We start from the raw sequence: 26849 nt of genomic DNA, 5'->3' as shown, positions 1-26849 counted from the left end.
AGGTGATTTCTGACCTTTATGGATTAAAACCAGACTCTGCATCAACTGTGTAATTTTCCATGGGAGTTTTGCCATGGATCCCCCTCCGGCATGCCACAGTCCAGGTGTTAGTCCCCTTGAAACAACTTTTCCATCACTTTTGTGGCCAGAAAGAGTCCCTGTTGGTTTTAAAATTCGCCTGCCCATTGAAGTCAATGGCGGTTCGCGCGGTTCGCCGGTTCGCGAACATTTGAGGAAGTTCGCGTTCGCCGTTCGCGAACCGAAAATTTCGGGTTCGCGACAACACTACTAATATACAACCAAGCATTCTGCTGCTCTATTACATTGTCTGCCTACCTTTCAGTCATTTGAAATAATTACCCCTAAATCCCTTTCCTCAAAGGTTGAGGCTAGGACTCAAATATTCTGTACTCTGCCCTTGGATTTTTATGTTCAAGATGCATTATCTTGCACTATCTAGCTTGGTTGCTCCATCTAAGTGTTGCTTCTAAGTGTGTGTGTGGTTGGAGATATTCTGGAGAGTTTTACAGAAGCTTCAACTGTTTAAGAGTTGTGCTAAGAGTTTTCTTTTTTACTGTTACAGGTAAGATTCATCTGTAGGAAAAGGTTACTGATTGCACAAGGTTTGATTTCCTGTTGGTAATTATAAGGAATTTGATTTGATTAGGTAGCTACTTGCTATTGATTGCTGTGTAAATTAGCTATTGTTTGCAAATAAGCAGAGGCCTACCCAGGTGTTAAACATTCCTAGTGGGAGGTGATTTTAGGAGTATATAAGGGCTGTTGTCATTAGCTTGGCTAATCTAGCATGGTTGCTCCATCTAAGTGTTGCTTCTAAGTGTGTGTGTGGTTGGAGATATTCTGGAGAGTTTTACAGAAGCTTCAACTGTCTAAGAGTTGTGCTAAGAGTTTTCTTTTTTACTGTTACAGGTAAGATTCATCTGTAGGAAAAGGTTACTGATTGCACAAGGTTTGATTTCCTGTTGGTAATTATAAGGCATTTGATTTGATTAGGTAGCTACTTGCTATTGATTGCTGTGTAAATTAGCTATTGTTTGCAAATAAGCAGAGGCCTACCCAGGTGTTAAACATTCCTAGTGGGAGGTGATTTTAGGAGTATATTGTTACGGTTGCCTCCAGGCTGGCTGGAAGTTGGACCGTAGAAATGGATGCTCCTAGCGCTTACCCAAGGACCATCAGCACCGCAGCCACCATAAGCACTGCAGACTCCACGAACCACCGCTGCTGGGCTGGTATCTCGCCGTCTGCTCTGCGCCCTGGACCTACGACCAGGCTCCAGGTTCCAATAGGCGAACCTCTTCCTTCTGTCGAGCGAAGCAGGATCAGGAACAAGAGCTCTTACAAGAGCTCAGTAGCTAAGGGAGTATGAAGAGCATAGCAATCCCTGTAGTGATTATAGCTGTCCCCTACAAACATGAGTCGAGGCTGCAAGTTAGAGGGTCAGAAGAGGTCTGAGGTGCTGGAACACCCAGCCTGGTTTTTATTACCATTTTGAAAATACAGGACCACCCACAGGGCGGGACAAAACAACCAATCATACACGTACATCATTAAAACCACTCCCAGTAATTACACACAAAATCCTCCCCTATGTCTGTGATATAATTATGCTACACAAGGGATTAACATAATTATCACAGACAGTAAAAATACAGTTTTTACACAACATTCATAACTCCCAAAATATACATCACATTCGCATAAAAATACATATTCACAATCAATCCATTCAGGGGAACAACATACTCAAAAATCATACGAATTGGACCAGGGGTTCAGAAGTTAGTACAAATGTGCATTTGACCTTCTGGAAGCATGGTTTTACAGGGCCCTCTATCCTGGAGACAATGGGGGGAAGTAATTCAATTATCCAGGACTAGAGGCAGACTCCATTAACCACATGGTTGCAAAACAACATAAAACACTTTAAAATACATAAAGTCACATTTTACACATAACACACAGACATTTCACATATCCCCAGATAGCTGGGATCTGAGCGCACAAAACTACCGAATAGCGCGCAGATCCTATTCACACAGTTCAATTGCCACAGAGCTAAAGTCTTTCCCATAGTCTTTCATTATATGAATAGGCTCCATGGCATAGCCATCTGGGGTATCACCGCTCACACAGGGCCATAGTCATAAGGAAGGAGGCTGGCAAATAGGCTTCTCCACAATCCAGGGAAGCAGGGCAATTTTTCATTTAAAGGGCCAGTTACAAATAGCGATTTGTAACACATCTCCCCTTTTGGAGGGAGACTAACCAGGCACCTGACCTTCTGTCGGTCAGTGCCTAAGTTAGTCTCGCAGCCCACCCACAAATAAACATTGGCAGAGAAGCCCCCCCACAATAAATAGTACTGGCCTGTAGGTCCCAGGTTGTAGGGTAAACATGCAGCACTCGCTGCCTTCCGGGTGCAGCTGGGCAAATAGCTGGTAGTACTTGGGGGGCAGAGGCCAGCGGCACTCTGCCCTGGTGCCAGCGCTTCTGCTGGGGGAATTGGGGCATAGTCCTGCCCGGGGGCAAAGGGAACTGTTAACCCTGGGCCCAGGTTAGAAGTTAGCTGAGGAGGGGGGAATTGGCTTACCTCCTCCTCCTGATACTCCTGCGGCCGTTGAGAAGGGAGGTCGATGCTCTCCGCTTCTTGTGGAACATGCTGCGGCTGGGGAGAGAGACCGGTTGTCTCCTCTCCCTGGAAGGCATACTCCGGCTGGGGAGGGTGGTCGATGCTCTCCCCTCCCTGTAGCTGGGTCTGCCGCTGGGGATCTGGGCCGCCTGCCCAGCATCCCTGTAGGGCCGGTAGAGAGACTGCGGTCCCATCTCCACCTGCCTGCTGGGGGTCCTCCCAGGACCATTCTATGAGGCCTGCTGCCTCGGGTATCTCTGGTTGGGGTTGGGGAAGGAGACCGGTTGTCTCTTCCCTCTGCACGGTGCACTGCCGCTGGGGAGGGAGGTCGCTGCTCTCCTCTCCCTGTAACTCAGGCTGCCGCTGGGGATCTGGGCCGCCTGCCCAGCATCCCTGTAGGGCCGGTAGAGAGACTGCGGTCCCATCTCCACCTGCCTGCTGGGGGTCCTCCCAGGACCAGTCTTTGAGGCCTGCTGCCTCGGGTACCTCTGGTTGTGGTTGGGGAAGGAGACCGGTTGTCTCTTCCCTCTGTACAGTGCACTGCCGCTGGGGAGGGAGGTCGCTGCTCTCCTCTCCCTTTAACTCACGCTGCCGCTGGGGAGGGAGGTCGTTGCTCTCCTCTCCCTGTAACTCACCCTGGGGTTGGGGATCTGGGCCGCCTGCCCAGCATCCCTGTAGGGCCGGTAGAGAGACTGCGGTCCCATCTCCACCTGCCATCGGAGGTTCCTCCCAGTATACCCCTACGATGTCCTGCCAGCTGAAGGGCTCTCGACCTGGCTCTGCTGCTGTGCTCTCCTGGGGTACCTCTGGATGCTGTGGAGGAAGGGGACCGGGTGTCTCTTCCCGGGACCCATCGATGAGGTGCTGGTACTTCCACTCAAGGTCACATTCGTTGGTGACTAGGTACCGCAGATCTGCCTCTAGGTTAATAGTTCTAGGGAGGCCCAGCTTGTCTTCCCGGTCATCAAACAGGTCCCAGAAGCGTGAATCTGTAGCCCCACCAAAGTCATCATCGTCCATATTCTCCCAGAATAGATCAGGGCCATCGTAATCCCCACACTCTGGGAATTCATACTCAGCCATCTCTGGAGCGAGCTGAGTTGCGTACCACTGTAGCGCCTGGTATGCGGTATCGAGCCACAGTTCGTTGTATACTAGTTTCTCTAGTTTAGCTACCCACACTGGAAGGGGTTGTTTGCCCAGGAAGGGCATCCGCTCTGCCATTCGAGCCTGGATTTGCTGCTCTCGGCTGATACTACGATCTCCTCGCCAACGTTGAACTTCCTGTAGGGCTTCTTCCCACAGCTCAAATCTGGCCTCATGTCTGTACCCGCACATCTCCTCTTCTGAGACTTCCCCATCTCTCCAGGATAGGAAGCCATGCAATCTGTTGAGGAACCTCTCCTCCATTTCGGCTGCTGTGAACGGACTGGCTGGCTCCATGCTGCTCAAGGTAGGGACGCTGCGCAGCTCCACACGTTACCGGTGTCTCTGAGCTGCTTCTCCTCGCACTAGGACGCCATCCCACCGCTGCCACCAAATGTTACGGTTGCCTCCAGGCTGGCTGGAAGTTGGACCGTAGAAATGGATGCTCCTAGCGCTTACCCAAGGACCATCAGCACCGCAGCCACCATAAGCACTGCAGACTCCACGAACCACCGCTGCTGGGCTGGTATCTCGCCGTCTGCTCTGCGCCCTGGACCTACGACCAGGCTCCAGGTTCCAATAGGCGAACCTCTTCCTTCTGTCGAGCGAAGCAGGATCAGGAACAAGAGCTCTTACAAGAGCTCAGTAGCTAAGGGAGTATGAAGAGCATAGCAATCCCTGTAGTGATTATAGCTGTCCCCTACAAACATGAGTCGAGGCTGCAAGTTAGAGGGTCAGAAGAGGTCTGAGGTGCTGGAACACCCAGCCTGGTTTTTATTACCATTTTGAAAATACAGGACCACCCACAGGGCGGGACAAAACAACCAATCATACACGTACATCATTAAAACCACTCCCAGTAATTACACACAAAATCCTCCCCTATGTCTGTGATATAATTATGCTACACAAGGGATTAACATAATTATCACAGACAGTAAAAATACAGTTTTTACACAACATTCATAACTCCCAAAATATACATCACATTCGCATAAAAATACATATTCACAATCAATCCATTCAGGGGAACAACATACTCAAAAATCATACGAATTGGACCAGGGGTTCAGAAGTTAGTACAAATGTGCATTTGACCTTCTGGAAGCATGGTTTTACAGGGCCCTCTATCCTGGAGACAATGGGGGGAAGTAATTCAATTATCCAGGACTAGAGGCAGACTCCATTAACCACATGGTTGCAAAACAACATAAAACACTTTAAAATACATAAAGTCACATTTTACACATAACACACAGACATTTCACATATCCCCAGATAGCTGGGATCTGAGCGCACAAAACTACCGAATAGCGCGCAGATCCTATTCACACAGTTCAATTGCCACAGAGCTAAAGTCTTTCCCATAGTCTTTCATTATATGAATAGGCTCCATGGCATAGCCATCTGGGGTATCACCGCTCACACAGGGCCATAGTCATAAGGAAGGAGGCTGGCAAATAGGCTTCTCCACAATCCAGGGAAGCAGGGCAATTTTTCATTTAAAGGGCCAGTTACAAATAGCGATTTGTAACATATATAAGGGCTGTTGTCATTAGCTTGGCTAATCTAGCTTGGTTGCTCCATCTAAGTGTTGCTTCTAAGTGTGTGTGTGGTTGGAGATATTCTGGAGAGTTTTACAGAAGCTTCAACTGTCTAAGAGTTGTGCTAAGAGTTTTCTTTTTTACTGTTACAGGTAAGATTCATCTGTAGGAAAAGGTTACTGATTGCACAAGGTTTGATTTCCTGTTGGTAATTATAAGGCATTTGATTTGATTAGGTAGCTACTTGCTATTGATTGCTGTGTAAATTAGCTATTGTTTGCAAATAAGCAGAGGCCTACCCAGGTGTTAAACATTCCTAGTGGGAGGTGATTTTAGGAGTATATAAGGGCTGTTGTCATTAGCTTGGCTAATCTAGCTTGGTTGCTCCATCTAAGTGTTGCTTCTAAGTGTGTGTGTGGTTGGAGATATTCTGGAGAGTTTTACAGAAGCTTCAACTGTCTAAGAGTTGTGCTAAGAGTTTTCTTTTTTACTGTTACAGGTAAGATTCATCTGTAGGAAAAGGTTACTGATTGCACAAGGTTTGATTTCCTGTTGGTAATTATAAGGCATTTGATTTGATTAGGTAGCTACTTGCTATTGATTGCTGTTTAAATTAGCTATTGTTTGCAAATAAGCAGAGGCCTACCCAGGTGTTAAACTTTCCTAGTGGGAGGTGATTTTAGGAGTATATAAGAGTTGTTGTCATTAGCTTGGCTAATATAGCTTGGTTGCTTCATCTAAGTGCTGCTTCTATGTGTGTGGTTGGAGATATTCTGGAGAGAAACTGGATGTAATCTGAGGTATTCAGGAGGATAAAGAAAAAGTTAAGTTTTGTTTGATTTAAATTATTCACCTCATTGGAATGGCAGGCTTAGTTCAATGTAATAGTTGCTTTGCATTTGTTTCACGTTCCACTTTTTGGAGGTTTGGTTGTTGTCTAATCTGTAGACAGTTCTCTGTCTTGCGGCAGGAGATTGTATTTTTGAAGTCTGAGATTTGTAAATTATCTGGAACTGCTGCAAAGCCACTGCCGCAGAGACATACTAGGAATGGCAGATGGATTACTGTAGGATCTGGTAGACTTGGAGTTGTGGATAAAAGGCATATTGCACAGTCTGTTGCTCTACATAATTCATTTTCTGCACTTTCAGAGTGTAGTGGTGTCATGGAGAGAGGCACTGAGGCTAGTGGTGTTGTGCAGAGAGGCACTGAGGCTAGTGGTGTTGTGCAGAGAGGCACTGAGGCTAGTGGTGTTGTGCAGAGAGGCACTGAGGCTAGTGGTGTCGTGAAGAGAGGCACTGAGGCTAGTGGTGTTGTGCAGAGAGGCACTGAGGCTAGTGGTGTTGTGCAGAGAGGCACTGAGGCTAGTGGTGTTGTGCAGAGAGGCACTGAGGCTAGTGGTGTTGTGAAGAGAGGCACTGAGGCTAGTGGTGTTGTGGAGAGAGGCACTGAGGCTAGTGGTGTTGTGGAGAGAGGCACTGCGGCTAGTGGTGTTGTGGAGAGAGGCACTGAGGCTAGTGGTGTTGTGGAGAGAGGCACTGAGGCTAGTGGTGTTGTGGAGAGAGGCACTGAGGCTAGTGGTGTTGTGGAGAGAGGCACTGAGGCTAGTGGTGTTGTGGAGAGAGGCACTGAGGCTAGTGGTGTTGTGCATAGAGGCACTAAGGCTAGTGGTGTTGTGCAGAGAGGCTTGAAGACTATGGTGAGGCCTAATAGAAAGCAGTTGTTGTTGGGGGATTCCATCATAAGAGGTGTGGAGATGGGCAATGGTGGTCTTGTGAGGTGTCTTCCTGGAGCTACTGCTCACAGAGACAGGAGGCGTATCTGTAATATTGTTAAGCAAGCAAAGCAGGAAGGGGAATTGGATGTACTTGTCCATTTAGGGACAAATGACTTGGCTTGCAATGAGGTATCAGAGGTTAAGGAAGTTTTTAGTGTTTTTGCCAATTATATACGGCAGGTTGCTTCCACACTGTCATTCTCTGAAGTTCTGCCTGTGCATAACACTCAGAACGACAGGCGGATGCGTATTAGGGACTTTAACTTGTGGCTTGGTGAATGGTGTCGGGAGCAAGGATTTGGCTTTATTGCTCATGGTAGCTCTGTTTGGAATGGAAATAAACTGTACAAAAAAGATGGTTTGCATCTTTCTCAAAAGGGAACAAATGTTCTCAGTGAGCAGTTCAGAGGTTTTGCTAGGATGTATTTAAACTAGGAGGGGGGGCAAAAGGGTGATAAAACATCAATCCAATTGTCCCCCAAAACAAGGACAGAAGGTGCCTGTAGCAAGTGTGTTAAAAAATGATAAGCTTAGAGTCATGTCTACAAATGCTCGCAGTTTAGGGAATAAGATCCATGAACTTGTGGCAATAATTGCAACTGATAGTGTAGATTTAGTCGCTGTTACTGAGACATGGTATAATGAGAAAAATGACTGGGACATAGCAATACCAGGGTACTCTTTATATAGAAAAGACAGGGGAGGCAAGAAAGGGGGAGGGGTGGCCCTGTATGTAAAGGATAGCATAAAATCTAGCCTAATAAAGGTTAGTGAGGCGAACATAGAGTCCGTTTGGGTTACGTTAGAATTTGGTAATCACACAGTAACTCGTGTAGGTGTGATTTATAGGCCCCCAGGACAAATTGAAGAGTTAGATAATCTACTAGTTGAAGAAATAGCTAAAATGACAATGAAGGGGGAAGTTATCGTCATGGGTGACTTTAATCTTCCTGATGTGAATTGGAAAACAAAAATAGCTACTTGTGCCAGGAGCACACATATTCTAAACTCCCTACTGGGATTGTCTCTAAAACAAGTCGTTGAGGAGCCAACTCGTAAAGAGGCCATATTAGATTTAGTGTTAACAAATGGAGATTTGGTATCAGATATTACTGTAGGTGAAAGTTTAGGATCCAGTGATCATCAGTCAGTGTGGTTTAATATAAGAACAGTGACTGAGTCACACCACACAAAAACAAAAGTTTTAGACTTTAGAAAAACAGACTTTTCTAAAATTAGAATATGTGTAAAGGAGTCATTATCAGACTGGAGCAATTTAAATGGAGTCCAAAAGAAATGGGATTATTTAAAAGTTGCACTACTGAAGGCAACAGAAAATTGCATTAGGCTTGTCAGTAAAAGCAAAAAATTCAAGAAACCACTGTGGTACTCCGCAGATGTGGCCAAAATAGTAAAAAACAAAAAGTCAGCATTTAGTAATTATAAAAAAAACCCAGAGTGAGGAAGACAGAATGACCTATAAGATTAGGCAGAAAGAGGCTAAGCAAGTTATAAGAGCTTCCAAATCACACACAGAAGAGAAAATAGCACAGTCAGTAAAAAAGGGAGACAAAACTTTTTTTAGATACATAAATGAGAAAAGAAAAGTAAAACAAGGATTAGTTAGATTAAAAACAAAAGAAGGAAGGTGTGTAGAGGAGGATAAAGGTCTAGCTTACTGCCTCAATGAATATTTTTGTTCGGTATTTACAGATGAAAATGAAGGAAAGGGACCTCAGTTAAGAAAAAGGATAAATTAGTCATTTATTACACATGAGTTTACAGAGGAAGAGGTTCTATTTCAACTGTCAAAAGTAAAGACAAATAAGTCAATGGGACCTGATGGAATACACCCAAAGCTATTAAAAGAGCTTAGTGGTGTACTAGCAAAACCATTAACAGATTTATTTAACCAATCATTGATAACAGGAGTAGTCCCCGAAGATTGGAAGTTAGCGAATGTTGTGCCCATTCACAAGAAAGGTAATAGGGAGGAGTCGGGCAACTATAGGCCAGTAAGCCTTACTTCAGTAGTGGGGAAAGTGATGGAAACCATGTTAAAGGATAGGATTGTTGAACATCTAAAAACACATGGATTTCAAGATCAGAGACAACATGGGTTTACTTCAGGGAGATCATGCCAAACAAATCTTATTGATTTTTTTGATTGGGTAACTAAAATTATAGATCAGGGTGGTGCAGTAGACATTGCTTACCTAGATTTCAGTAAGGCTTTTGACACTGTTGTACATAGAAGGCTTATCAATAAACTACAATCTTTGAGTTTGGATTCCAATATTGTTGAATGGGTAAGGCAGTGGCTGAGTGACAGGCAACAGAGGGTTGTAGTCAATGGAGTATATTCAAAGCTTGGGCTTGTCGCCAGTGGGGTACCTCAGGGATCTGTACTTGGACCCATTCTCTTTAATATTTTTATTAGTGATATTGCAGAAGGTCTTGATGGTAAGGTGTGTCTTTTTGCGGATGATACTAAGATATGTAACAGGGTTGATGTTCCAGGAGGGATAAGCCAAATGGCAAATGATTTAGGTAAACTAGAAAAATGGTCAGAGTTGTGGCAACTGACATTTAATGTGGATAAGTGCAAGATAATGCATCTTGGACGTAAAAACCCAAGGGCAGAGTACAGAATATTTGATAGAGTCCTAACCTCAACATCTGAGGAAAGGGATTTAGGGGTGATTATTTCTGATGACTTAAAGGTAGGCAGACAATGTAATAGAGCAGCAGGAAATGCTAGCAGAATGCTGGGTTGTATAGGGAGAGGTATTAGCAGTAGAAAGAGGGAAGTGCTCATGCCATTGTACAGAACACTGGTGAGACCTCACTTGGAGTACTGTACACAGTACTGGAGACCCTATCTTCAGAAGGATATTGATACCTTAGAGAGAGTTCAAAGAAGGGCTACTAAACTGGTTCATGGATTGCAGGATAAAACTTACCAGGAAAGGTTAAAGGATCTTAACATGTATAGCTTGGAGGAAAGACGAGACAGGGGGGATATGATAGAAACATTTAAATACATAAAGGGAATCAACACAGTAAAGGAGGAGACTATATTTAAACGAAGAAAAACTACCACAACAAGAGGACATAGTCTTAAATTAGAGGGACAAAGGTTTAAAAATAATATCAGGAAGTATTACTTTACTGAGAGGGTAGTGGGTGCATGGAATAGCCTTCCAGCTGAAGTGGTAGAGGTTAACACAGTAAAGGAGTTTAAGCATGAGTGGGATAGGCATAAGGCTATCCTAACTATAAGATAAGGCCAGGGACTAATGAAAATATTTAGAAAACTGGCAGACTAGATGGGCCGAATGGTTCTTATCTGCCGTCACATTCTATGTTTCTATGTTTCTATGTTTCTATGTTTCACTTATCCACATTAAGAGTCAGTTTCCACAACTCTGACAATTTTTCTAGTTTACCTAAATCATTTGCCAGTTGGCTTATCTCTCCTGGAACATCAACCCTGTTACATATTTTTGTATCATCAGCAAAAAGACATACCTTACCATCAAGACTTCTGTGCTTGTGTGTAAATGTAGGCATGTTTTTACACGGTGTATGTGTGTGTTAATTTTTGTGTTTTTTGGGATAATGCTAAAGTTTGAATGCAGGGGTATATTTGTGTGTATTATGGGTGCTTTAATGCAGAACTGTGTTTGTTTGTAGTGCTAATGTTTGCCTGCAGAGTTGTTTTGATGTTTGGTTTTGACATTTGAATGCAGTTGTGTATTTACATGCAATGGCACAAACACATATCCAAAAACACGGATATATACACTGACACACACACACACGTAGCTTGACTCACCCTCACTATGAGTTCAGCTCTTCCTTCTGTAATGCACACTTAATGGTATCCTCTGGGCCACAGTGAGACCCCTTGCAGCCCTGCCTCCTCTTACTTCGTGTGGTAACTACTGGCAGTGCTAGCATGGTCAGGAAGGGCCCAATGAGGTCGCCTAGCATTGGCAAGCCCTGTGACCCAGTGGGGCCCTGGTGCAATTGCACCAACTACACTGCCATTAGTTTGTGCCTGTTTATATGTTGTATTTGAACTGAGCTATGAAACCTACTGGTGCTTTATAGTGTATTTCATACTGTGCTTAACGGGATACTCTAGGCACCAATACAACTTTTAAGGCATATGCCTCACTGGGTGCCCTGTCCTTCTAATGCAGGTGTGTTCCTTTTGTTCAGATCATTCCGTACTGTCAGTGACTGAGCTGTCTGCATACCTTTGATAAGGAAGTCTCATAAGAGGCAGGCATGTGGTGTTGCATTCTTCAAAACATTTATGTTTATTAAAAAACTATAAAGATTTGATCAGTAGAAAAATAGAGCATATTGATAATTCCCAAATGCATTAAAGTAGTATTGGTGCCCAGAGTGTCTTTTTATATCATCCTAATATATGAATATATTTGTGCAAATATAAAATGTGTTAATGACTAGCTATTCGGTTAAATTGTACTATAAAAGTTCTCACTATATAGTTAATAGTTATATGGCTAATGTCTAATTGTCTCTCCCTTCCTGCCTGTCTTCTCCCTTCCTGGCTGTTTAACAGCACTCTACAGTTTGAGCCATGTAGGCTGATTCATAGGACTGGAGGACAGGGGGTATGTTTTCGCTTAGTTGAGCAAACTAAAACTCTTCCAATTCTCTTTGCCCATTCTCTGTCTTGACATATTAATACATTACCCATACATTTTCACAATTTATGCTGTAAATGTTTCTATTTAAAAAATACTAACAAGATGCACAATAGTCTAGTAAATCAATACAGTATAACAGTAAATATGCAGGATCCCGGGATAGTCAACAACTCTTTGCTGGTTTTACATGTGCATGAAAAATCGCTATATAACAATTAGCACAAATAACCAAAACTGAAAATAGTACTGGTTAAGCTCACAATTAAGAGCAGGTAAATATCAATTGTGGTAGTTGGTACTGCCTCGGGTTTGTAGGTAGAATAGTTTTCACAAATATCTAATTTCAGACTTCTAGACAATGGATATGAAGATGACAGTATTCTAAAAAATATCCAAACATTTAGTAAAAACCAACCACTGCAAGCTTGGATGGTAAATTTGGTGGGTAAATTTCCACTGGTGAATTTTCCACTAGCCAAATGGCTAGTGGCAAGTGGATATTTTCAGCCCTACAATGAGCATGACCTATATCCCTGTTAGATTTCAATATATCTATAATATATCTATCAGTGGCGGATCCAGAGCCTGATCTCCGGAGGGGCACTTGTAGATTATTTAAAGAAATAATCCAGGCACAATAACCACTACAGCTCAGTGTAGTAGTTATGATGCAAGTAGTGCCAGGATCCCATCCCAGAGTAAGTTGACAACTTACCTGGGGTCTGCTGGGATATAGGGCATAGGAGCAGTGGTATGTGTGATGGGTGAAGTGTGTGTGAAAGTTGCAGTGTGTGTGTGTGTGTGTGTGTGTGGTGAAGTGCGTGAGGGCGGCAGTGTATGTCAGGGTTGCAGTGTGTGTGTGTGTTAGCGGGCAGTGTATTTGTGGGGCAGTGTGTGTGAGAGTTTCAGTGTGTGTGTGTGAGGCTTGCAATGTATGTGTGTTTGGGGCAGTGTGTGTATGGGGGCACTGTATGTGTGTTTGGGGCAGTGTGTGTATAGGGTGCACTGTATGTGTGGCAATGTGTGTATGGGTGGCAATGTGTGTGTGTTTGAGGGGCACTCTATGTATGTGTGGGGCAGTGTGTGTATGGGGGCGTGTGTGTGTGGGGGGGCAATGTGTCTATGGGTGTGCAGTGTGTGTGAGAGGCAGTATGAATGGGTGGCAGTGTTTGCGGGGCAGTGTTTGTATGGGGGCAGTGTTTGTGGGGCAGTGTGTGTATGGGGGGCAGTTTTTGTGGGGCAGTGTGTGTATGGGGGCAGTGTTTATATGGGGGCAGTGTTTGTGGGGCAGTGTGTGTATGGGAGGGGGAAGGAGGGCAGGAAGGCTTTTTAAACATTTTTTAATTTTATTTAATTAATAAAAATAAATATATTTATGTCCCCCCTCCCTTCTTACCTTTACTGGGAGGAGGGGGAACATTTCTGGATCCCTGGTGGTCCGGTGGGGAATTCCTGGTGGTCCAGTGGTGAGAGTGAACTCTAGCCCGCAACTGTAACTTCTTTTTGGTGTAACTGCATTTTCTTTCATTCTCATCTATTTGGTTATAGTCTACTGCATGAGTTATACCGTAGATAATGAAGAAGGAGGCATTGCTGGTGGCAATTGGATTACTATCTTGTTTAATGGTAAGATCATGCTTTCTTTTCATCTTTATACAAATGTTAATTTTGCTAACACACTTTTATGGGTATTACTCATCACTTGTATCCAGCTCAACTTAAACACTTTATTCAAATAACACATTACAAGGAGAAAGACACACACACAGAGGCACATATAGATAGAAAGTACAAAAAGCTATATAGAGTGGTATGACTTACACAATGGCCTATAGAAAGGGCTGATAGGGAATCAAGCGGAAACGTTGGCAATTTTATCTGTTAGTTAAATAAAAGTAAAATTTTAATAAGTCCTTGGAGTGCTATCCTTTGAATTATATATATATATATATATATATATATATATATATATATATATATATATATATATATATATATATATATATATATATATATATATATTGCAGAATTAACATTTAGCTGTGTTGAGTAGAAATTCACTCCTGGAGGATATACTATGGATTGCATTGGCGAGTGCATTTTTAAAGAAGGAAGAAAAATACTTAAGCACCTAATTAATACGTTTTAAAAATCAGTTTTTATAAGGCAGGGCTGTCCAACCTGCGGCCCCCCAGATGTTGCAGAACTACAACTCCCATGATTCCCTGGCTATCTGTTTCATTGAAAGACTCATGGGAGTTGTAGTTCAGCAACATCTGGGGGGGCGCAGGTTGGACAGGCCTGTTATAAAGAGTACATTTAACCCCTTGGTGACCAGACCGGTTTTAAATGTTCTTACCGTTAAGGACCAGGCCTCTTTTTACATTTCTGCAGTGTTTGTGTTTAGCTGTAATTTTCCTCTTACTCATTTACTGTACTCACACATATTATGTAAGGAAATTATAAAATATGATGAAAAAATGTAAAAAAACACACTTTTGTGAACTTTGACCCCCAAAATCCGTTACGCATCTACAACCACCCAAAAAAACCAAACATTCTAAATAGTTTCAAAATTTTGTCCTGAGTTTAGAAATACCCAATGTTAACGTGTTCTTACCTTTTTTTTTGTGGAAAGTTATAGGGCTATAAGTAGCACTTTTCTATTTCCAAACCATTTTTTTTCAAAATTAACATTGTCAGGAATCTCTGAATAACCCTTCACGTGTATATATTTTTTTAAAAGAAGACAACCTAAGGTATTAAACTTGGGGTATTTGGACTCTTTTCATGCAACCATTTTACCATCAATCTATGCCAACTTTAAAAAATAAATAAATAATTGGTGATTTTTTTTGACACGCACAGCAATTTAACAATACATGTACTGAGAACTTTATGGGTTACTGCCAAAGAACAACCCAATATGTGTTCAGTAACATCTCTCGAGTACAGTGATATATCCCATGTATAGGTGTGTCAGGTTTTCTGAGGGCTAAAATACATTATTTGGAGGGTGTGCATTCCAGTTTTCCTACTTGGAATTTTCACAGCTGGTCATCATGAACCCATGTCCTATTTGGGACATTTTTTAAGCCAGCCAATGTAATTTACCCCCATCAAACCATATATTTTTGAAAAGTAGACACCCTAGATTATTTCCAATTGTTGTATTTTAACACTTTCTGTGCACTAATTCTACCACCAGTCTTTGTCAAACTTTTGGTTAGTCATTTTTTGTGTTATTTTTCTCTTACATTGTTCTTTAGGCATGATTTCTCAGTTCCTGTTATGTGTTACTGACAATTGTAGGTCAGGAATGTGAAATGACCCCATCATGGCATACCATTTTCAAATGTAGACAACCGAGGGTATTCAAAATGGCTTATGTCCAGTCTTTTGTAGTAGCCACTTAGTCACAAACGCTGGTCAAATTTAGCGTTTTTATTTGTTTTTTATAAATGTTTTTTATCCCTCTACGTGAAGACACTGAACTTTCCTCATAGAGATGCATTGAATCAGGAGATGGTGATTGACCAGTGCTGTGTTAGACTTGTGCTGGCTCTACCCCTGATCTCCTCCTTGGCAGTCTCAGACAATCCTATGGGAAAGCATTGTGATTGGCTCAGAGTATCATTTCTGATTATGTCAGCCTAGCAGGCAGATCAGGGGCAGAGCCAGCAACTGCAGACATGCATACAAGTAAGATTTTACTATATGTGGAAAGGCAAGGGGTGGAGGGCAGGGGACTAGATGCTGGTGTCAACACTATAGGGACAGGAATACAATATTTTGTTCTTGAACCTCTAGTGTTCCTTTAATCTTTAATGTCTTCCTTTCCCAATTTCAGTTTTTTAATTTAATGTCTTCCTTTCCCAATTTCAGTTTTTTAATCTTTTATTTTTTTTCATGTATCAAATAAACAGCATGTGAACAGAACAAGCGTAATCTTATCTATTCCGGAAATGGAGATGAAATCGAGGTGCGGCTGACAAATCCACAGTTGGGCCTAGTAATATGTGACATTCATCCCTCTTTATCATCATTAGCAAAGAATAAATGCAAAACGAGGTATGCCCTGTTTAATGTGCAACAAACAGTAAGTGTTACTTTGATTGGAGAATGTCTGATAAATGTTGGAGATGTTTTAAAAAAATGGTGACTTTAAATGCAATATGATGTGGAGACACACATTTTTATTTGTATCATACATCATTTATTTCTTACAGAAGCTCAAAAGAAGAAGCTGTTTACCAGCTGGATGTGTTTTTGGATGGTCATGCAATAAAACAGAAAAATGATTACACGTTTAAGGTATCAGAGGAATTGTGCACAATAACATAATACTATAATAACACTCCTTATAAAACCATTATAGTTAAGGCAGTGTAGGCAGGATCTGAGTTTTATTTTTTTGTTTTTAAATGGGTGATAGTGTACCTATTATATGTCCAATTTAACTTCATATTTTCTGTCCAATAGATTGAGAACTTGGAATAAGAGGACTGTTGGTAATCATTTGGTCCTTATTACATTAAAGGAAAACTCTCGAAGTACCATAACCACTGTAGCATACTGTTGTGATTATGGTGCCAGCCTTTCTCTGGATCCCACCCAGTGTATATAGGCAAACTGTTATAGAAAAATTATAATGTACGTTTCTTTTTATATATATATATATATATATATATATATATATATATATATATATTTATTTTTTGGAAATGAAGAGTTAAATATTATATAGTGTTAAAAAAACTGAAAACAACACATTTTTGTGTTCTTAAAAAGAGAAATTACCTCTATGAGCAAATAAATAGCAAACATTTTTGAAAAGCAATTCTTTTTTAAAAGAGTCAAATAAACCTAACATTACGGCAAGATCATTCCCCATCAAGGTCTGGTTTGGGCACACCTGACCTTGTTAGCCTTGAAATGTAATTCTGAACCATGAATGTCAGGTTGCAGTCCCATGAACCACACAGCTTACAATCTATTGAAAGACAACTTTACATCTAACTTGATTAAGTTGACTTAACATTGGAGTCACTTTCTGCAAAAGGTATTTGCATGCCATAAGGATCTCCTCACAAGCGCCGATTAAATATCACCAGGGAATAAAGTTAATGAGTCACATTCCTAACTAAAAAGAACACAGTGTGTGTCTTTGTTATAGTGCTTTGCTCCTGCCAGCACTTTGCATTTCGCTGCAGGCAGTGACAGGTTTAAACAGCACAGTGTACGTTTATCTGTCAGCTGGTGGTCATTCTGTATTGATTTAATCTGTTTCCATGCTCCCGCTATGCCACTGACCTCTCTTATGCATAATTAGCAGAGATGCAGGTAACATCAGGTACATTACACGTGTTGCTTGCCTGGTTTAGTTGTTAAAGAAAGTACACATTGAATGGTGCTTTTACCGTTTAAATTAAAAACTCAATAAATTGTGTTGTATTGAACACATCTTATTTGTGCTTTTGGGCAGCACATGAAAAGCATGTGTAGTTAGAAAAAGTCTTAATTCATCAATCAGTAGCAGAAGTAATGTAAAGAGGGCTTAGGTGCAAGAAATGTTTTTTGATACCCCTTCTAGCGGACATGTGCCCAAAATGTACATCCCAATCTGTCATGCAACTCAGACAGTACTATGCCTGATGGGGATCTACCATCTGCCCATCTTTTAGGGTTGTATTTATGAACAGTACTTGTGTGTTTGAATGTAATCATGTTATTGTATGGAGTACGTGTGAGGGTGTATTTGTATGTACTGTTGCCACTGGAATGCAGTGGTATATTTCTGTGTAATGTTTGCATTTGAATGCAGGTGCACTTTTGTGTGTAATTTTGGTGTTTGAATGAAGGGATGTTTGTATATAATTTGGGGATTTTAATCAAGGGGTGTGCTTGCATGTAGTGTTGGCGTTTAATTGTTGGGATGTAAGCTCATATACTCATACACTGGCACATACATACATGTTAACACAGATACACATGAACACACATGCATATACACACACAGATACAAATGCACATGTCTAAACACAATGACACACGCATAGATACACACACTGACACATATGCATTCCCACACAGACATACACACACAGATACACACTGAAACATACAAACTTACACACATACACACATTGATGCATACACACTCAGACACACACACAGGTACACAAACTGACACATACACACCCAGATACACACACTGATCCACAGACACACACAGATACACACACTGACACATTTATACACACACACACACACATACATGTAATAATTATTACATTTTAGCCACCCACCGGTTAACATAACTTTTATGTGCAAGAGGTTGACTTCCCTGGGGTCCTGCTACTGGTTGAGCCTTCCCACTCCTTTGTTTGCTCTCTCCATGTGAAAGGAAGTGACAGGCTCTCACTTCCTCCCAGAATCAGCAATCTGACAAGGGTCTGGTCTCACTGTTAAAGGGTCAATGTGCCCGACCGAGCCCCTGTTCAGAAATACCAATCGAAGTATATCTACTAAGTGACTAAGTACAGCTGCACCGGTGGTAGCTCCACCACTGACTCTGGTGTCCCACATATGCAAACAAGATAGAAACGTATTCAGGGAGCATAGAGTGAACATGTCATAAGCATACTTCCAAGACTAGCAGATTCAGTTCAGTTCCTATTTGGATCTCTTGTCTCGCCATCCTGGGTTTGTTCCCTGGTGTCCTGCAATTAGCACATCATTAGATACACACATACTGTGCAAAGTCAACTCAGTGTATTGAGACCCAACTGTGAATTTACAGCCCTCAGTGGGGTACACCCCCTTGTTAGATTAACTTCTGGATGTGACTTACTAAAAAAGAGGTGGGCTCCTCCACCAAGATATAAGTTAATTCCACCCTTACAACACATTTTGCCACATGAGATCACTTAGAATATTGCTGACATTCACCCGAGCTCAGCTGGATTGTTTTTTCTTTCAAGATGAAAAAATTATGTAAACAGTAATGGAACAAAAAATTTGTGTCACAAAGAGTTCTGATAAGTATAGCTACCATAAGCCAATCACAGGCCATCAGGGAATGTTATATTAGTTGCACCAATCACATCATCCTAAAACAGCCAGTACGACATTCTGGTGAGGAACCTGTTGGTCTTTTTCAAACAGGGATTTACTAAATGGTGAATATTGGCAAATTAAGAGTTTGATTTAATAAGCTTTTAAAATGATGCAATACTTAAAAAAAAACTTTCAAAATCATTTATCTAGAAAAATTCCCATAGACCTTAATGATTACGTCTGTATATAAACCTTTTTTGAAAACTATTCTAACAGTTTGAATTATTTGGAAAGCTTGTTAAATTGAGGCCTAGGTTGAAGTGGAAGTCACCAAGGTCCAGGAATCTACCTGGGAAAATGTTGGTGAATTATATACTTTTAAACTCTGTTTGGATTATTTTCTTCTAGTACTCAGCTGTCCAGACGCCTGTTGTTGACAATGTCAGTCCATCAGCCGGTGTACCAGGTAAGATCAACTCAAGGCACAGCATTTTTTCCTGTTTCCTGTAGATGATTATTTTTAGATTAAGAGAAAATTACAAGATGATTGAAATTACAAGATGAATTAAATTGCTAAATATATCGTCTTCAATACTTAAAAAAAATATATATATATTGGATTATTTTTACCAAAGACTAAAAACAGATCACAACAACACTTATACAATTATAAATTTGATCAGTTCAATTGGTATCCATTTCACAGTCTCACATGTATTTAATATCAAAACAAGAAGCAAGATGACTGTGGCAGGTTCCCCCAAAGGGAGAATCCCAGGTTCCCAAGTACCTCATTAGGGCTTCTGGCTCTCTTCCCAGAGCTGCCACATTTTAATAAAATATTTTGTGGAATTCCTGATCTGTGTGGTGAGTTTTGTCCACAGAGAATATGTATCTTTTCTGTTTTCTATCACTACACCCATCGATGGAGTCCCCTCGGTTCTCCATTGTTGAGTCAGGGCCCATCTGGCCACCAATGTTAGCTTGTTAAATACTTTGTGGGTGTAAGTAGGCATTCCCTCTACTGATTTGGATTTCAGTAAGTACACCTCTGTTGGTCTCTGAAGTATTCCAGCAATTAAGTCTTTGATTTGTTCTCAAAACCTCACCACATTGGAGCAGGTCCACCATATATGGAGGTATGGCCCTCTCTCTCCACAGCCACCCCAGTATAAATCATATGGTGCCAGCCTTTCTCTGGATCCCACACAGTGTATATAGGCAAACCTTTATAGAAAAATTGTGGGACAATTTGACCAGTGTGGTGTACCACCTGAACATTTTCTTGTAGACCTGCTCCTGTAGAGTGACACACATTGAGACCCCAGAGGAATCCTGCCAGATCTGCTCCCTGTCTACTCCCTCCAGTGGCTGGTGCTGGTCCCATTCCCATTTCTCTGTACATCTCAGTGTGCTCCATGTAGCTGAAGATTAGCTAATGTGATCATATAGTGTGGAGATTAAACCTATTTGAGTGGACTATTCAAGACAAAGTTGTTCTAAAAATGTGAGAAGTGTTTCAGCAGTGGTCTGAACCTCTCCCCATGCAGCATATGTACATAATTGTATCTAAAAGAATCACCAAGGGCTTGATGCACCTTGGACTGAGCAAGTGCTCCAAAACATAATACACAATATTATTTTCTCTTGTATTCATAAGCTAATATGAATGTAAAAATGAATTATACTTGTCATTTGAAGGTGTTTTTGGGGTGATCTCTTAAGAATCCTTACACCCCACCTGCTGCCTATGGGTTCTCTCCTTTTTATGGGTGAACAATAGGTTTACTACATCCATAATGAAAAGACCAGAAGGATCAGTCAATAAGCATTCCTACATCTGTAATATCAGCCAAGGACATCACTGAAGAACATTGTATATTTCCACATTGAGAGAGGGAATTGAAACAGCAAAGGGGAAATATTACATAAATAGCAATTGAAAAGGAGCATGGTAGCCTTATGCAAGACTAAATGAATAGAGATGTCGCGAACATAAAATTTTCCGTTCGCAAACGGCGAACGCGAATTTCCGCAAATGTTCGCGAACGGGCGAACCGGGCGAACCGCCATACACTTCAATAGGCAGGCAAATTTTAAAACCCACAGGGACTCTTTCTGGCCACAATAGTGATGGAAAAGTTGTTTCAAGGGGACTAACACCAGGACTGTGGCATGACGGAGGGGGATCCATGGCAAAACTCCCATGGAAAATTACATAGTTGATGCAGAGTCTGGTTTTAATCCATAAAGGGCATAAATCACCTAACATTCCTAAATAGTTTGGAATAACGTGCTTTAAAACATCAGGTATGATGTTGTATCGATCAGGTAGTGTAAGGGTTACGCCCGCTTCACAGTGACAGACCAAACTCCCCATTTAACGCACCGCAAACAACCGCAAGTCCATTTGCACAACCGCAAACTCCCCATTTGCACAAGGTTGGATACCAAGCTAGCCATGTCCCATTCCTTGTCCTCACTGATGTCATTGAAGGCTTTGCAGACCAGGTATCAGTGGTCAGATGGACCCTTGCCCCAACACTGTGTGCCAGACATGTCATTACTTCCTTTTGCACAATCGAGTACAGGTTAGGGATTGCCTTTTGTGCAAAGAAATTTTGGTCGGGTACCTTCCACTGCGGTGTCCCAATAGCTAAAAATTTTTGGAACGCCTCAGACTCCACCAGCTTGTATGGTAAAAGCTGGTGGGCTAAGAGTTCAGACAAGCCAGCTGTCAGATGCCGGGCAAGGGGGTGACTTTGTGACATTGGCTTCTTACGCTCAAACATGTCCTTGACAGACACCTGACTGTGGGCAGATGAGCAGGAACTGCTCAAGGCGAGAGACGGAGTGGCAGATGGTTGAGAGGGGGCAAGGAGGACAGCAGTGGTTGACGTGGCTGAAGATGCTGGACCAGGAGGAGGATGACGGCTTTGAGTTTGTGTGCTGCTTGTACTCATGTGTTGATCCCATAGGTGTTTGTGATGTGCGATCATGTGCCTTCACAAAGCAGTTGTACCTAGGGGGGTGTTGGACTTCCCACGACTCAATTTCTTTTGGCACAGGTTGCAAATGGCATCGCTGTTGTCAGAGGCAGACACACAAAAAAATGCCACACTGCTGAGCTCTGCAATGACAGCATTCTGGTGGTGGCAACAGCATGCGTGCCGATGCATGCTGTCTGACTGTGCCACAAGCTCCTTGCGACGACCCCCCCCCCTGCTTCCAACTCGTCTCCTCCTCCTCTCTGTCTCCCCATCTGAACTTTCCCCCTGTTCTTCTTCTCTTCTAGCGGGCACCCACGTGACATCCACGGACGCATCGTCATCATCAACCGCTTCACTTGTATCTGACAACTCAGCAAAGGAAGCAGCAACGGGTACAACATCATCATCATCACAACGTACGTCCATGTGTGTAATGCTGCCTGACTGAGACATATCCCTGTTATCTACATCCTCTGGCAATAATGGTTGCGCATCACTCATTTCTTCCAACTGATGTGTAAATAACTCCTCTGACAGATCAAGTGAAGCGGCTGTGGTGCTAGTGTTGGTGGTGGCAGCAGGCGGGCGAGTGGTAACTTGAGAGGTGCCCGAAGCTAAGCTGGAGGAGGATGGTGCGTCAAGGTTCCGAGCGGAAGCTGTAGAAGATTGGGTGTCCTGTGTTAGCCAGTCAACTATGTCCTCAGAACTTTTCGTGTTCAGGGTACGTGGCCTCTGAACACTGGGCATTATTCTAGGGCCAAAGGAAATCACAGCACCACGACCACGACGGCCCCTGTGGGGTGGCCTGCCTCTGCCTGTCATTTTTTTTTTCGATTAGTGGTACTATGCGTGCAAGCTACTGTGACAACAGATATGAGTGGCACTGTGCACTGGCAGAAGTTGGCAGAGTAGACGCTGTAGGCCTGACACACACGCTTGCAGACAACTAACTGCTATTCAATCTATTACAGTCAAAATGTTATTTTAATTTTTTAAAATGTACACTACTGTTACACCAGATGTGAGTTGCACTGGTGTGACACTGTGCCCTGGCAGGCCCTGAAATGCACACGTGTGAAGGAAACTGACTGCTATTATTTCACAGTCAAAAAAGTTGTTTGTTTTTTTTAAATGCAAGCTATTGTGACATCAGATATGAGTGGTGGCACTGGGCAAGTGGGCACAGTATACGCTGTGAGCCTGACACACACGCTGGCAGGCAGGCAACTGCAATTAGATTACACAGAAAAAAAAGCAGACTGATGTTCCAGCCCTAAAAAGGGCTTTTTGGGGTGCTGTCCTTACAGCAGAGATCAGATGAGTCCTTCGGGACTGTAGTGGACACTGAATACACTAGCCTAGCTATCGATTTCCCTATTAGATCAGCAGCAGCTACACTGTCCCTCCTCTCACTAAGAATGCAGCTTCCGGGGGGCAGGGCCTAGCTGTCACGGAGGAAAGACGCACTTCATGTGAGCTCCCTCAATATCTCCCTTTAAGCAGCTATCAACAAGCAAATTTCACCCCAGAAGGGGATGACCCAGCTCCTACCTGACCGACCCGACATGCTTAATAGCGGTCAGCAACTCGACAGAGTCTTACTTACCTCCGCGTGGCAAGTGTGGCCTGGTGCTCACCAGGCGGGAGAGGCGGACGATCCCCTGATCCTGGGATGCCCAGGAGCAGCTACTTCCCAGCAGGAGCTCCTTTACCCTCCCCCCCCGGACCGGTGGGGGTTATCCCGGTCCACCCCTGAGAGGCTGTCTTTAGCTAATGGATGCACAGAGCACAGCCGCCCAGGCTGAAATACTCATCTGCGACTCTCCAAATATGGCGGCAGCCGCGTGTCCTCCTGGTACCAACAAAGCATGGCAGGATATTGAGTCTAAGCTGGACAGACTCTTTAATCAATTTTGGAAGAAAATAACAAGCAGGAAGCCCCAACAAGCTCCACCACAGCCCCAACAAGTTCCACCACAGCTAAGCGAAGCAGTCCCCATTAAAATCCACCAACGCAAAAGGCGTCGAAGACGGGACTGGATGCACAAACAGAAATGCAGAGCCTGCCCCACGTCAAGCACTTGCCTCCACCTTAAGCCACCACAATCCCACACCGGACGTGAAGCACCACCGGGACAGATCCGACCACCCGACAAAACAAGCTTCCACCACCTCAAGCCGCGAACCCGGCACTCAGCCAGAGACTTGCCTTTGTTGTTCCAGCTATCAGGGACTCCCAGGGTCTGCACCTGGTGCCCAGAAGGGATCGGATGAGCACAAGCAGTAAACAGCAGCCTGCCAAGCATGTCCCACTATAGCCGATCCTCCACACCATGCCTTTGATCACATGATTTGCTCTCTGCACATTAACTAATCGTAAAGTAGCAAGCGTTTAAACATGTCATTATTTCACCTCCTAAAGAGTTTATTGTCGTAGTTCCTTACATGCCTTTACCTTAACCGTTAATGTATTATGTTATTCACTAGTCTCATCTCATGGGGTGACTCACACTTGATTTATAACTAGTGGCGGAGCTGCTGATAAAAATACACAATTGATAACGTGCAAGCTACACCCTAAACATGACAGCCATCTTTCACAACAATGTACTGCTATATACTCATACCCGCCGTGCAACTAGCCATGATATACGCACGTTCAGCCTAGCATGCTCAAATATAACACACTTCTGTCTAAAAAAAAAAAAATTATACAAAAAAAAAAGAATGCAGCTTCCGAATGAATCTAAAATGGATGCTGTCCAGGAGGTGGGAGGGTCTAGGAGGGAGGGTCTGCTGCTGATTGGCTGGAATGTGTCTGCTGACTGTGAGGTACAGGGTCAAAGTTTACTCAATGATGACGAATAGGGGGCGGACCGAACATCGCATATGTTCGCCATCTGTGGCGAACGCGAACAAGCTATGTTGGCCAGGAACTATTCGCCAGCGAACTGTTCGGGACATCTCTATAAATGAATGCATAACTGTTTTAAAAGGGAAAAAAGTTTTTTGACTTGCAGTTAGAGTGACCATTTTTATCCTCTAACTCTGAATATTTTAAAAAATAAATATTAATGACTGCATTAGTAAACATCAAAAATTGAAGAGCAGTTTTGTACCTGATAGAACTAATGCTATTTATGTTGAGATTGTTGCCATATTACTTCAGTGACGCATATGTCAAATAACAGATGAAATTAGTATCTTAGTAAACTTTCAGGATAATCTCCCTTTCTTAAGTGTAAAGCTTTTCTGAGCTAAAAAATGCTTTAGACTTGAGAAAGGGAGGTTCCCCAAAAAACTATTTATGTAAAAAGTAATCAGGTGTCTTTTTCTACTAATGCTTTTGGTTTTAAATTTTAGTAAATACTTTTATTAATATGTATCTATTTGGATTCAGTCGTGAATGTGCATCTCAGTGATATATCTACTGTACTGATGCTGTGTTATGAATAGGAGGCATGATTAAAGTCTCAGGACGGATCCTCACAGAGCAAACGGAATGTTATGACTTCAACTCAGACTGCATCGATGGGTATGTAGCAATATAGCATTTAAAGAGATCCTGCCATGCTTAAACAACTGGGCACCATCTTTTTCCCCTAAAAATAGCTATACAATGTGATTTCTAACCAGCAAATGTAAATATTATATGCAGCATTCAGAAGGCCAATTCCATCTCTGAATACATTTACGGGGAGTTTACATGGAAAAACAAGTCCTAATTTGGGTTCATTGTTCTCCTACATTGGCATTATGCTAAAAAAAAAGCACACATTTTTGCCATAATAAAATTCCCCCAGAATGTCCAAACAAGCTTCATTCTTGTGCAGATCAGTTCAAAGATCTATGAAAGTATAAACAGAACATAACTGAGGATAACAACCACAAAAAATAAATCTGTCTAAATATGTATTGATCTGTACTCTCGCTGGCTGTTTGTAAGGAGCAGAATAGATCAGGACTGTTTCATTTTATGCATAACAAGTAACATATATTTAATAAAAAGTATATAAATAAAATATGTTTTTCATGCAATATAGGTTAAATATATACTAGAAAGAAAATTCTAGTTAAGCTGATCTCTAACGATCCTGCAACTTTCTGGTTTGGATATTTGGATCTTAAAGTTGAAATTCCTTAGTTAATTCCTGACAGGTCTAGGTTCAGTGCATTTCCTCTGCTGGTGTCATTTATCATCAAGCAAGATGTAGAGAAATTGAAGTTACGTAGATGACATACTCATTTATTATATAACTACTTACTTTTTGGCATTTATTTGACTTTTTTTTCTCTGTTTTTACAGCCCGATAATTATGACATCAGAACGGGATGGATTTTTCACACTTTGTTCATTGGTTAACAAGGAAACACAGATGATGTAAGAGACAGTAATAGAAAGGATACTTTACCCATCTAGATGGCACCTAGAATATTGTATATGTATATAAATACCCAGAGCAAACTATCTTCAGAAATACATAAATGCATAAGGAAAATCCCAAATAAATAAAATGATTTTTCAAATAGTAAGTGAATGCCCTATAAATGTCTCTAGCTAGAAAAAGAGAAACAGTCAGCAGTTAAAATGAAGAAAATGCGTGTGGGTTGTCAGGACTTATTTTTTTTATATAAAGGGTTGTAGATACATGACACAGACTCCTAGCAAATATAAAAAAGATCAGAAAGACTCGAAGAGTGGGAAAATTCAAGACACTTTGGAAAATAATCTCTGATATCCAAAGCAGTAAACAGAACAGAAAAGAAAAGGAAATGGGCATGCATGATAGGACAATCACCTTATGTCCCATCAACAAAATATCCATACAGCCATACACTCGTAATATATTTTATGATGTATTTATTGTATTTTATAGCTATCCCATAAAAGTTGAACATGGATATGGTACGCTGGAGTGTAAAGTTGAAGGAAATTATATTGGTAAGTATTAGTTAAAATTCATCTAGAAAATATGATTTTAAATGATACCAACT

At 42.1% G+C, this 26849-nt stretch overlaps 1 protein-coding gene across 1 annotated transcript in view; it reads left to right on the top strand.

The window, feature by feature from the left end:
- PKHD1 (PKHD1 ciliary IPT domain containing fibrocystin/polyductin) overlaps positions 1–26849 on the top strand; it is a 557030-nt gene that overhangs the window by 12826 nt on the left and 517355 nt on the right. Inside the window, exons 2-8 of the mRNA XM_063441645.1 lie at positions 13354–13431; positions 15732–15876; positions 16035–16119; positions 19273–19330; positions 25311–25389; positions 26161–26235; positions 26732–26796. Coding sequence (XP_063297715.1) covers positions 13362–13431; positions 15732–15876; positions 16035–16119; positions 19273–19330; positions 25311–25389; positions 26161–26235; positions 26732–26796 — 577 coding nt within the window. The 5' untranslated portion in view covers positions 13354–13361. The remainder of the gene's footprint in view (positions 1–13353; positions 13432–15731; positions 15877–16034; positions 16120–19272; positions 19331–25310; positions 25390–26160; positions 26236–26731; positions 26797–26849) is intronic.

The sequence above is a fragment of the Pelobates fuscus genome, chromosome 2 (assembly GCF_036172605.1).
Source record: "Pelobates fuscus isolate aPelFus1 chromosome 2, aPelFus1.pri, whole genome shotgun sequence".
In the NCBI taxonomy this organism is placed as follows: domain Eukaryota; kingdom Metazoa; phylum Chordata; class Amphibia; order Anura; family Pelobatidae; genus Pelobates; species Pelobates fuscus.
This window is presented reverse-complemented; position numbering and strand designations above follow the sequence as displayed.